This window comes from Hippoglossus stenolepis, chromosome 20, assembly GCF_022539355.2.
Source record: "Hippoglossus stenolepis isolate QCI-W04-F060 chromosome 20, HSTE1.2, whole genome shotgun sequence".
NCBI lineage: Eukaryota > Metazoa > Chordata > Actinopteri > Pleuronectiformes > Pleuronectidae > Hippoglossus > Hippoglossus stenolepis.
In genome coordinates this window covers 12,496,431-12,510,250 of record NC_061502.1, presented here as the reverse complement: position 1 = coordinate 12,510,250, position 13,820 = coordinate 12,496,431, and the positions used below count along the sequence as shown (strand labels likewise).

Sequence of the window (13,820 nt, the reverse complement as noted above, 5' to 3'; positions counted from 1 at the left end):
CCCAAGTTTGCAAAGTTTGCACTCACGCATTGGCGGTGGAGTTCAGAGAAGAGCTTAGGTTGATCTTGATACAAGATGATCTTGTATTCTGTCCAATTTACAGAAGTTACCTGGTAACTGGAGTTGCCAGTCATTAGCTGTTGATACTTCACAATCAGAATACAATAGGTGTATCAATATTTGACAGTTAATTTGTGTTCTTTACATTAGCAACTTACATTAGAAAAAGTGTTCTGAGTGAGACCAGGTTTACTGTTAATGCAAAATTCAACAACATTCAATGTCACTCAAAGACGAGGCAACACCTGAGTTGTTCTTCTTCTTGGTTCTTCTTTGGCTGTAGCACAAGTCTATTCCTGAACCAAACAAACATTTACCAGGGAAATGGAAGCAGAACCCATATAATTTAACACTGTGACTGCACTTTACTCAGCGCTATTCTATTTTTTATAGTGTGTGTTGAAATCAAGGAAACTATGTTGTCATGGCCAGTCATACCAAATCTGGGACTGTAATGAAACCACACACGATGATACACAGAAGAACAATTCCAACACAAAAACCAGTCTGGCTGGATGCTTAATATGAAGTGCTATTTTTAGCTTGTCTGAAAAAATTATTGTTGTTATTATTATTATCTAACTCAAACATCTCAAAAAATGTAATGGTGTTGTCTATAATACCAACAAGAAATTATAACATACTCTACTTACAATAGTAATAATTACAATCATATATAATTATAGATAGATAGATAGATAGATAGATAGATAGATAGATAGATAGATAGATAGATAGAGTAGATAGATAGATAGATAGAACCCAAATTGGGAAATGATTGTGCTACAGCAGCATATCAAGGGCATTGCACACAGAGCGAAGTAGCAATAAAACAGTGAGAATAATTCAAATAACTCAAAATAGAATTTAATAAACATAAAATGTACAAAAAACTGTACATATTCCCTCAGTAAATGAAACATACAAACATACTAATAAAGTACTACAATACACAATATAATATATGTATAATATATACATAAATATATTATCAGTAGTAGTATTAGGGGTAGAAGTATTAGTATTATAGTTCCCATCCCCCATCTCAAAATCAAAACACAAGTACATGTGCGCAGTCCTCCGTCACGTGCAGGAAAAAGCCCCAACAGAAAAGAAGGGGATAAAAAAAATAGACGCACGCAAAGTGATTGACAGTCACCGTCGCGCAATGAGCAGCGGGACATCGGGTAGCAACAAGATAAACGCGGAGCTCTCGTCCAATCAGAGAGGAGCAGGGGGGGCGTGGAGGTATTCCAGCGTCCGCACTGTGTTTACTTCCGTCAATATCTCGATGAGAGCAGCAGCAGAGGAGGAAGAGCTGAGAATAAAGCAGACGATCTCCTGACAAGGTCTGTTGAACGTCTTTATCTCCACTGACACATGGACAGCAGCGTGTTTTCTATTTATTTGCTGCCTTCCTGTCGTGGTTATACGCGCAGAGTCGACTGACAGCTTCGTCTCCACTTGATTTTTTAAACATTTTTACATCGTTGATATTTTGCTAACACTGTTGTTATGCAAAGACAAATGCGTCACAGTTGATGCCACGTGTGTTATTACCCGGTTATTACTGCAGATTTGCGTGTCAGTGTGTAAACAGGATGCATAATGATGGATTTACTCATGTTGTCAGACTGTAAACAAACATTCAGGCTGATTAATTTTGAATATTCTGCTTCTCTGACCACTGCTAAACATGTCATGAGGAAATGTAAATACAGTAGATTTTTTTGTTTTGAAATATTTTGCCTTAAATTGTAAATACATATTTGTATTATATATTGTATTTATGCATTATATATTTGAGCACACAGATAGATAGATAGATAGATAGATAGATAGATAGATAGATAGATAGATAGATAGATAGATAGATAGATAGATAGATAGATAGATTGATTGATTGATATGTATTTGAACATCCTAGCCGGTGCAATTTAAAACCTTGTGCAGATAAAAGTTTTCCCTCTGATCAAATGTCAGCTGACAGAGCTCAGGAGCTCCGATGTTCATTTTCCTTTTGAGTTTAGATTTGAATTTTACAATGAGGGATAAACTGAGAGACTATTATACTATTTTGAATATTGAAGATATTCAGTACTCTTTGCATTCTTCAATTCACTCGCTTATTATGTTTAAATCATGATGGCCTTTCTCTGCTTCTATGGAACTGAAGAGCAGTTAGTAACATCTGCTCTACTCCCCAGGTGTTTGGAGTGGCAGCGACATTCTCTGCTAATTGTCGCCGCCCCCCATCCCCTGCAGCAGAAATGCCTTTCTTGGGAAAGGACTGGAGGTCACCGGGCTTGTGCTGGACAAAGACAGAGCACGGCTGGAAGAGGCTCATATACTATGCAAACGAGCTGGAGGATAACAACAGAGACATAGACTTGAAAGAGTAAGATCATAACTTAATCATTTCTTCTATTATGACGTCCTTTATTGACATGAAGCACTTTATGATCTCCCAACAAATGCATTGTAAACATACTTAAGTCATGTTGAATAGAATGAAACATTCATACAACACAAGGATTAATCCGTAGAAAGTATTTTAACATGACGCATGTAACCCACATGTTTTCATCTGGGTTTCTGTTGGAGTTGAGCCATTTCAATTGTCCCATGTCACCATATGTAAATTTTCGCTTTGCTGCCAACATGCTGAGATCTGTCAGAAATAACAAGGACAATTTATCAATCAACAAACCCAGACTGGCTGCCAGAGATTACAGACACAGTCACATCTATGACTCTGTCTCTCAGACTCTGATATATGTCTGCCATCTGTAGTGTTTCTTCCGTCATGGCAGACACTGTGAATCACTATATTTGATATAGTTTGTCCAAAAATGCAACAGCTTGACTTTTGACCAGAGGAATCTGTGGCCATTTACTTTCATTTTATTTCTAATTGGCTACATGTGTCATTAACAATGGATGAAACACTTTTTTTGCTCGACTAACCTGCTGACCTCAAACTACTGCAGCACCTCACCTGCCATCTTTCCCTCCAACAGAGTGATACACACCAGTAGTCACCAGACATCAGTTAAAAGTCAGGGTTGCTCCAGAATACTGCAGCAGACGTTTGTTTGCATTTCTGATCAGCTATTTTCAAGAATTGTCTTGTGAACCGGATCAACTTGTCTTGGGAGCAGCATACAGCTCTAAATGTTGCATTGGTTGTCGACACTGACCAACTTACAAAGACAGGAAATTAAGGGTTAATTAAAAGTGTTACGAATACACCTATTAGGTAATGTTAACATTTTTATATTGCTAACTTACTAACCCTTTTATATTGCATTTCATAAGGACATCGTGTAAACCATGTAATGACTGATGGTTGGTTTATCTAAATAAGATGTAGATCATGTCTCTAATCCTATTGGTTGCAAGATTAATGTATTACTACATCATATGTATTCTTTTTCGATCTAGGTGCGCTTTAGGTCGTCTATAGCATGCAGAGATGCATCTCAAAAATGTGAACTATGCGTGACTTCGTTTTCTTACTTCTTTTTGACGTCTCCTATCGTTTATCGTATGATGGAGACTCATTTTCTGATCATTCGAAGCTTTAGATATTGTCTCTTCACCACGTGGATATGTCAGTGTGCAGGGTGAAGGGATGAGGTGGGAAATAAAGCAAAGACATTGTTGCGGTTTTAAAAGCAAAGGTAAACCAGGAAATCCTGATCGTTGTGTGTTGACGGGTGATTGTGGAATGTTTGTCATGTCTGCGAGCTGCAGTTTGTGGCCTGGCTGTAAACCCGTTTTCCTTCAGGACACTAACAGAAGTGAAGTTGAATAAGTGCAGAGTGTGTGAGGGGCCCGTGTTTGTTTCATAGACCAGGGTGAAAACAAGGATGTGGACACAACAGTTGTAAATGTTTTGACCAGATTTCACCACCAAAGCCACAGCTTCTCAGGGTCAGAGAAAAACTCACGCAGCCAGCTCTTCACTTGAGCCATAGCAGAGGGTCTTTGATGAGGCAATTTGCATCCCACAATTGCAGCCTCTTGTTTCCAGATTGGCGTCATGGCAACAGACGGAGCTGGGCACAGGGTTGGTTTAAGAGAATCAAGAGAGTCATTTTATATGAGACCAACTTGTGCAGCGTATCAGCGAGCAAATATCCAAAACAGCTGAAGTGAGGAAGCTGTTTTGAGTTGACCTTTACTACATCTTTGTATTTATTTAAAAAAGTATTAAGGTCAGACGTTGGTGTCCCCCAAGTCGTGTAACTTGGTTATAAGATAGTTGACCTGCAAACACCTGTGTCATTACATTTTTGGTATATGATTAACTGACTGTAAGCAACCTTCCATTCTTATGTGGTGATTTAAATGCAACACATAAATATAGGCTCACATAACCTTTCCCGGAACAGGTTAGGTGTGCAGCAGAGTTACAATGGCAACATACCCTTCAAACTGTGAAAGCCCAAGGATAAACCTACAGTTACCTTCGCTAACCACAGCTCCAGCGTGGTACAGGCTCCAGTTTTTCCGTCAGCGGTGCACAAGAATAACAGAGTATAGTTTAAACAATGACTGTTGTGTGCTTTTGTGATGCTTTCCCTCCCAAAGGAGGGCGTTTAGTGGGTTGAAAGACTTGAAAGACCACTGTTTGTTGAGAGCAGCTGAACTAAAAACATGTTCTGCTATTTCAGTCGCTCCGCTGTGTGTTGCATGTGTGAGCCTGTGTGCAGTGCTAGTTGCCTCCCAGCAGAAGAGCTTGCCCTCTTATCTGCAGGAAACATGAAGGGCTTTGGAGCACGGCAACTGGTGATGAGTGGTCACATAAAAAGCCAGTCCCCTTGTACGTCATATATTATATGTGCATTGTGCTACTTTTTTACTCAGCGTGTCTGTGACTCAGCGTGTCTGTGACTCGGCGTGTCTGTGACTCAGCGTGTCTGTGGCTCCCTCGCTTATTTGCATCAAATAGTTGTGCTGCATAGTTCCTTTTTCAGGATAAACAAGGTCATTTCAAAATGAATATTTGATGAATAATTGCATTCAGATTTTATGATCTTTTAGCAGCTACCGTTTTACAGTTTTAAAGTTGTCCCAGGCTAAAGTAGCTTTAACTAGAATACCACTCAAAAGAGTGGGTACCTTCTCCAAGGCCCACAACAGTCCCCTTAAATTCAACCAAGCTTCACTAAATTACACACAATCATAGATATCCCATACCTCATCCTTCAATCAAGTTTTGTGGTAATTTGCCAGTAGTTTTTGTGTAATGCTGCTAACTAACAGACAAACTAATGTCAAAGATAACACAACCCTGATAAGAGGAGGTGATAACAATCTTTATAGCCTCATCCTCTGTTAAGAAGGGGACTCAGCCACACTTTGATGGGCCCCTGTTGGTTGGAGCACCACAACAACGCAATGATACACAATGGCTCATTGTGCGTGTAAGGACCATAGTTATTGATATACCCACTTACAGCAACACACACTGCTGGTATTAATACGGTTTAGGGTGGATTCTGAGCACCAGTTGGTGATATCTCCTCCAGCCCAGTCTCGCCTTTTCTCTTGATTAGTACCTCACAGTATCACACGAGTCTGTGAACAGTCTTTTTTAATAAAAGGTCACGGCTACACACAGAAACCAGTGACATCATCCTCTTCTCATTGGCTTCTTTCCAAATGAAAACTCACCAAGAATGGCCAGTGACATCATCCTCTTCTCATTGGCCACCCTCCAAAAGAAAACTCACCCAGAATGGCCAGTGACATCATGCAGCGAGCGGAGGTACGTCTGGCAGACCAGCACACGTGCCACAGAAAGAAAGAGGAGCATTATGGTCTCTGCTGACATGGTACGCAGTGACACAGGAACAGTTTAGATGACAGCAATCCTCTAAAGGCCAGCAAACCTCTGCCACCTTCTATCTGTTAACATTCAAGGGGGAAGGGGCTGCTATGTGTGAGACTGTCTGTTGACATATTATTAATCTGACACCCTGTTGATTACTTAATAAAGCACAGAATAAAAGCTGCTCGGATGCAGGGCAGTGAATAAGAGAAGTGAAACAGCCAAGCGTCTGTCCTGACTTTGTGTTTGTTTTCTCCCTCGTTCATGTTGAGTTCCTTCATAAGCTTGTGTATTTCAGGATATAGTTTAAATATCCACAAATCCGCCTGTACCTTCGTGCCGTGTGATTTTCTTTTCTCGGCTCTGGGGAGGATGCCGCCGCTCCTCATGCAACCTGTCACTCCTCACTTTTAATTAACTGCGACAGATTACTGCGCTTCCATGTGTCTGTGTGTGCAACTGGATAAATGGATAGAGACAAGGGATTACCGTAGAGCTCGATCACCCCGACCAGTTGACATCGCCGTCGGACCAGCAAAGCCATGTCCTCATGATGCTGAAGAAGGAAACTGTTTTTTTTATTCAATACGTGCTTTGGTCCTTTCACTTTCTTAAAAAAGTACACAGAACACTGAGCAGAAGGACATGTTCTCTACCTTTATTGGACCTTTACAATGACATTTTAGGGACGTTTCAGTCCTGTTTAGAACAAGGACTAAATATTTATAGACACTTCTTATGCAAATAATGACCTCTGCAAAGAGAGTTAGGTTTTTCGTCAGCTTTTGGCTGTTTGTAAGTTAGCAGAATTACGTAAAATCTACTGGACGGATTACCATGAAGCTTTATGGCAGGATTTTTTTCCACTTTCTTCAACATATTTTTCCATATTTTTGTCACTGTATTTGAACATCTTGGTTCTTCTTGCCCCACTTTTAACCGCCTCATCACAGTGTGTCCTTAATAATGGACGAAGCACGTTGTTTTGGCCGTACTAACCTGATCACCTCAAACCCCCGCAGCACTTAACCTGCGTATGATCCATCATGTCCTCCTGTCTCTTTCCGAGTTGCTCCAGGGCACTGCAGCAGAGCACATTCTTTACAGTGGTTTGTAATTGCACATTTTTTTAGGTTTACTGGTCACACTACAGTGCAGTGTTATTAACAAATTCCTCCTGTGCTTCCTCTTTCCAAACAGGCTCTGCAATGACAGCAAAGAAAATCTGTTTGTCGCGGACGTGTGTGAGCTCCCCACAACAAAGAGGAAAAAGGACCTTTACAACACCAGATCTCAGTGTGAGTTTGCAGTAGTCACAAGTCATAAGTGCAGTGAAGCGACCACCTACTGAACGTGAGATTATGATAATGAAGTTCACAGTGTCACATGTGATGCCTTATCCTGAATATTACATATGAATCTTATGTTTTGGAGTGTGTTTACACTACTTCAATATTTGTGTTTAAATGGCAGATCATTCAACCGTTGTAAAGACAGAGCCTGTGGGAATTGTGCTTAGGACTGAAATATTCCTCCCATGACGTTTTGTCCATAAATGGAACTCTGAACCCTGTTTTTGTACAGACCACAGAAAATGCTTCTTCACATCTGAGAGTCAGTGACACAGAGTGAGGAGGAGGCAAAGACACACTGTGTAGCATGTGTGCCGAGTTACTTTCTACTTTTACTCTAATACATTCTTTATAAAGCGATTTTTTTCTCAAATGTTACAATTAGTTTTTACTAAAATATGCATTTACAATAAAGAATTTCTATGGATTTAACTTACTCTAAAGATTATAAAATAGATCAAATGAGCTCTACCTTGACCAACTACAAAATTAAACTACTGCTAAGGTATTAGTTATAATAAATACAATAGTATGCTGTTGCTGTTGCTGTTGCTGTTGCAGTTTGCTGATATAAGTTCTATTCAGTTGCTATTTGTACATTTGCAGATGTAATGCAAAACCTTTTTTTTAACAACACATATTTTATTTTATCTAAGGTAATTATCTGAATTCTTCCTAGTAATCACCTACTACGTACGTCATTTATCTTCCTCCATAAAACACCCTCAGATTAGATGATTCACAATAATGGAAAATCAACAATGTTCTTGATTATCCTTGGACACATCTGCAGGAGACACTGTAGGTGGTTAAGACCTTCTACAGTCTGCAGGTGTGCTTAATCCCTGTGGAGCTGTGGACTGGAGAGGATGTGACCATCTCTCCACAGCACCCGTTGGGCTTCTCAGCTTCAAACTAGTCCGACAAGTCAAACTGTTTTAAATAAAAAAACACATTTTACATTTCTGCTTTTGCTTTGTCCACTTCCACCCTCTCACAACTAGGTCACCCAGTGTCCTCATCCCATCTAATGCACATATTGAACGATTTTCAGCTTAATGTTTTTACTTGAGGACAGGTAAACTAAAGCAGAGCTGTCCACCTGGGAATCCGGGGGTTGCAAAATATCATGCAAGTGTTATTAAGATCAGTCGCCCTCTCAAAACACGGTCCATGTGTCTGTTTTAAACTTGCAGCTGCACTCCATTGACTTTAATCCGAACAGACAGTTGCAGTTTAAAGAGGTGGAATACTGTAAACATGCCCTCAATCCAATATTGAGGCCTTATTAAAAAAAAGATCACTAATCGTATAATTATAGGCTTAAAGAAGACCCCCATGTTTTCATTTTTGTTCCAGCTGTGAACAGAAAGTCTACAACAGTCTCTAGTATCTGCTGCAAGGGTTTGGGATTGTGTTGCATGAGATCGCACAGGTGCTTGTCACTTTTGTTCACTCAATTTACAGTGTCTACATGTGCATGTTAACTGATGACAAACTGACTCCGAGAAACAATGTGTGGTTTTTCTGTCTTTTAGTTGTTTACAGGGATAAGTGGATCTATGTGCTGAGAGGGAACTCAAAGGAAGTGAGTACTGGAGCACAATTTGCACACAAAGGATTTATTTGGAGCAGTATTTCATAAATTAAAAGTCTTTCATTTAATAAACTGCGTGTGTGTGTGTGTGTGTGTGTGTGTGTGTGTGTGTGTGTGTGTGTGTGTGTGTGTGTGTGTGTGTGTGTGTGTGTGTGTGTGTGTGTGTGTGTGTGTGCAGCGACATGAATACAGCACGCTTGGCGAAGCGTTAAACCGTCTAGACTTTTCCAGTGCCATCGAAGACTTGAGAAGATTCAACTATGTTACAAAAGTGAGCGATAACGATTCACAATTCCTTTTGATCATTTTGTTGTAAAGCTTGTACAAGCGACTCGCCCTCTAACCGTCTTACTGTCTCTCACCCGCAGCTTTTTCAGCTAATAGCCAGGTCTCAGCTGCCTTCTCTGAGTGGAGCTGCCCAGAAAAACTATTTCAATATACTGGAGAAGATGGTACGAAAGGGTAAGAGGACCTGAGAGGAAGACTCCTTTTTTATGATGTTGTCTGTGACAAACCACAAAACGTGGTTATGAGGTCATGTTGCACAGTAGAACAAAGAGAAGATCTAGACTGAGGTTCAGGCTGCCACATGTACATTTTTCATTTGGATTTAATAAATGCCCATAATATTTTACACTGTTTTGTCAGTTTTTTTGTACCTAAGATGACTATACATTTGATAAGAACAGATAAGTATCAGTTGTTTTCATCTGCAAAAAAGTTTATAAACAACTTTCAGCTGGAAATGAGTGATATAATAATAATTTGTGGCTGGTCATATTTTCTTTTTCATTTCTGTGTTTCCTTTTTTTTTTCTTTTTCAAATTTGGTCTCTATAGTCCTCGAGGACCACCACAATCCTCGCCTGGTCAAGGACCTGCTGCAGGACCTGCACATGACTCTGCAAAATCTGACCATCCACGTTGGCAGATGTGTCCTCGTGGGCAACGTCAACATCTGGTTGCGCCGACTGGAGAACATTCTCAAGTGGCAGCAGCAGCTCAACAACCTGCAGATCCCCAAGGTAGAGGAAGTGGGTTTTATACAGAATGTGTGTACACCACAGACTGAAAATAAACATGGACGATGTGTCTCCACTTCCTTCCACTGTACGGAATTGAAATATCCCATATAATATTCCCATTTTACAGTTTTGTGGAGCAACGTAAAATATTTAGGGGGGGATGAATGTATAGAACTGCATCTTCAGTGATAAACATTTATGTGGTGTTAAAAAAATTCAAATTTTATTTGTATTAATTCTCTGTCGTGTACTGCCCAGCTCTGATTGGTGGTTACTTTTTCCCCACAGCAATTGTGCACTGGCCTGTCATTCAACGACTTGCCCCTACACATGCAGAATAAGATCTTTTACAACTTATCTGACGCACATGACATCATTAACCTGGGACAGGCCACACCCACTCTGCTCATGCTCAGTGAGAACCGGAGGCTGTGGAAGAGATTGTGCCACTTTCACTTCTCAGACAAACAGGTGAGAGGACAAGATTAGTTTAAGTTAAGTTTTAATGTTTATAATTGTAGGAGAGCATGTTAACAGGTGGCTGCCCCATCGGCCTGCTAAGATGTACCTCTGTTGGCCTCTAGAGGGCAGGATTGCTACAGTACAGTCTACTTGGTCTCTCTCTCTCTCTCTCTCTCTCTCTCACACACACACATATCTTGTACACTCTATATCACAAATATCGTTTAAGCACCCACCCTGTTATAATTAAAAATGAACTTTGACGTAATTTAATTCCTGTGTGTGTGTGTGTGTGCGTGTGTGCGTGTGTGTGTGTGTGTGTGTGTGTGCAGTTCTGTCAGAACTTGGTCCTGACCAAGAGCGACAACGTGGACTGGAAGCTGATGTACTTCATGCTGCAGAAACACTACCCAATGAACGAGCAATACAGCGACACCTTGCACTTCTGCAAACACTGTTGCATCCTCTTCTGGAAGGTAAATGGGAACATAAAACACACCCGCAACCACATTCACACAGGGAACACTATATGACTAACTAGTGCTGTTCCTCTGACTGCAAGTAAAGTATTAATTGTTGATTACATCGAAGTTAACAATGCCTTTTAATTTGATCACCTTTTACTGCTGTGAACTCCTTTATGTAGATGTAACAGTCGGAGGTCGAATAAATGACTGGTTTGACCTCAGTCACCTACGAGAGCTGATCTCTAACCCATGTTGGACACAGATCACATTTATTTAATTTAGAGCTTGAGTTAATAATGTGGGAGGAAGATTTGTAAGTGAACTAAGTGCTTAGATTTAAATGTCACTGTTACTATAGTATTCAATCCATGACAGACTATTAGGGCCACTCAAATTTAAGATGTTCTTACGAGGAAATTAAGTTGTAATTTTTCAAGAATAAAGTCAGAATATTACAAGAATAAAGTCGTAATAGTAGAAGAAAAAACGTCATAATTTTATGAGCATAAAGACGTGATTTTAGGCTCTGTGTCATTTTACTGGGAAAATATCAGAAGAGCAGCCTGTTGCCTGCATTAAAATAAGGCATGAGGGGAATCTTGTGAAGTTATTCTTTAGTAATTAATCCTTCGGCTCATCAGCACCACATTATAAGTATCAGGACTTTGAAAAGATACTCTTGGTTCAAGATTTTGGATCCAGAGGCAGTAGAACTCCAATGAGCATCAGTTCTCCTTGCTGTTAATTTCCTCAAAATATGTTTTACTTTATTCTCGTATTACTACGCCTTTCTTCTCAATAACTTTTGTAATTCTCAAAATGCCTGAATTGTTTCCTTCTCAATGGCCCTAATACTCTGCAGTACCAATCCTTACTTGTCCCCCTCTCGATGAAGTACCACCCACAGTCTTGTTATCCTCCTGGCTGGTTCCTTATACTGTTTAACCTCTGCCCTCTCTACATCCCTCCTCTCACTTGCCCCCCCCCCTCCTTCCCGCCTCTCCCCCTGATTCCTTAAGGATCGCCACCTGACTTTGTTATTCAAGGTACTTTCTGTCCCATCATGCCTTTCTGTCTCTTCAGCCGACCGTTTGTCCCGTGTCTCTCCCAGTGAACCGACTGAGGGCTTATCTTTTCGCATGTGCTGAGCTTTGTCTTGTTGTGCTCTCTGTTTCGCTTGATGTCATCATGTTTGGCTCGTGTTTAGTAAACAGTGTCACTCTGCCTGCTGTGCTGACTCTTTAATATTTCCTAACCACACTGTTAAAAAAACGTTAGTTGTGTTTTATCATAAACTTAAATGTCAGTTGTTATTTAACACAAATGTTTCTCTGTGTGTAATTATGTTCAGGACTGTGTTGCACCAGCTATTTTTAAAACCACTGGCTTGTTTTAAACAATTGCTTTATAAAACTATGTTGCACCATTACACCCATAGGAGAGCACAAAGGTTATTTAGGTCACGTTTACATCTTGTCAGGACTGTAAGGACTTTTCTTAATCAAATGCAATCAACTATTGTTAATCAGCTAAAGTTGTATGGAACATAATATTGAAAAAGGTTTTAGAAAGTCAAGCAGTGCAGTATATTATGTTTGACTACCAGTCTTTAGTAAAAGTATGTGTTACATTTCTTTACTACATGCATACATAGAAAAAAAGACGTTTCAGAGTTTGTAGTATTCATGAAATTCAATCTACAAAAACCTGTTTAATTTTGAATTCACTAACAACTCCAGTGTCACACGTCGATGTGTTCTGTGTGCACAACATGAGCAGGCGCCTCCCTGCTTGCTGTGCTAACAATTCTGTGTCGACTTCGTTCCAGGACTGTGGCCACCCGTGCACTGCCACTGATCCGGACAGCTGCCTCATGCCCATCTCTCCTCAGCACTTTATCGACCTCTTCAAGTTTTGAACCCTCCGAAGTGTCCGTGTACCCTCAGTCTCCAAACCCGAGTGTGTATACTTGACTTTTTTACAGAAAAACAAAGGGCTTAAAATAAAAAGAAATCTCTTTTTTATGGCGACAGTTACACGCACAAATGTTTCCCTAAGACAAAAGGCAGGTCAAATGTGTAAGTTTGTTGATTTTAAGAATGTTGGTGGTGACAGATGAAATATAAGAGAAAGGTTTTCCTCTTTCCTCATAAAAGTTTTGTCTTCTCGACAAAAGAGCTGCCCCTGACGGGAAAGAAGAAACTATTATGTACATTTAATTCCTGTTGAATGGATTTATATGTAAAAGGGGTTGTAGCATGTTTACACTATAGATAGGTGATTAATGATAGGTGAGCTATAAAGTTTTTTTGGGGAGGGGGTTTTCTACATAGAAAAGATAATCATTTAAAAAGTTGCAGAATACGATGTCTCATGTCGATGGTTTATTTAATGTCTTTCTGCGTTTTGCTATGTTGTGGGTTTGTGGTACTTTTCTGCAATAACTGAATGCATGTCGTGTGTGAGTCTCTGTTTACATACTGTACGTCGTCCTTTGTGAATTCTTGGTGAGTTCTGAGTAGACCTACGTGGTGGCATCAACATGAAAAGAAAATAACGTGAAACTAGACGAGGAAATATTTATACAGCTTAACTACTTTTATCAAAACTGTCAGAGAACTGTCCAATGTGGCAGACAGAGAAAATGTATGAGACGTTATTTATGTTATTTTATATTTGTATCCTTCCTCCAACTTTTGTAATATTCCGTGACTGTTCAATTTCTCTTTGTGGTACTATCATGACTTTTATGGGAAGGGAATTAGGTAAAATAACAATTAAATATTTCTAAAAACCTGCTTCTGCTCTACTTTTTCTATTGGGATGCTGGAAAATGTTTGTGTGTACTTTATAAAGATTTTGTTTGCCCTCATGGATATATCGTCCATAAAAATGTGGAAATATTGTTATTGAACACAGAAGTTAAATATATTGTAATGTTATATTTTAAATTTACCTAAAGAGTGAATAAGAAGTTTAAAAAAAATTAGAAAATCAAAATCACCAGTAAGTGAAGCCA

The 13,820-nt window shown here is 39.7% G+C and overlaps 1 protein-coding gene across 2 annotated transcripts; it reads left to right on the top strand.

Annotated features, from left to right (window-relative positions):
• Window positions 1–1,273: 1,273 nt before the first annotated feature.
• fbxo25 (F-box protein 25) lies at window positions 1,274–13,599 on the top strand. Of its 2 annotated transcripts, XM_035144516.1 has the most exons (11): window positions 1,274–1,409; window positions 2,268–2,458; window positions 7,100–7,197; window positions 8,790–8,839; window positions 9,027–9,119; window positions 9,217–9,310; window positions 9,688–9,872; window positions 10,161–10,343; window positions 10,667–10,810; window positions 11,821–11,847; window positions 12,630–13,599. In XM_035144516.1, exons 2-11 carry the CDS (start codon window positions 2,331–2,333, stop codon window positions 12,717–12,719), a joined length of 1,092 nt encoding a protein of 363 aa, XP_035000407.1. In that variant the 5' UTR covers window positions 1,274–1,409; window positions 2,268–2,330; the 3' UTR covers window positions 12,720–13,599. The 2 variants fall into 2 exon arrangements, with proteins under 2 accessions (XP_035000407.1, XP_035000408.1); XM_035144517.1 differs by lacking the exon at window positions 11,821–11,847.
• The last annotated feature ends 221 nt before the right edge of the window (window positions 13,600–13,820 follow it).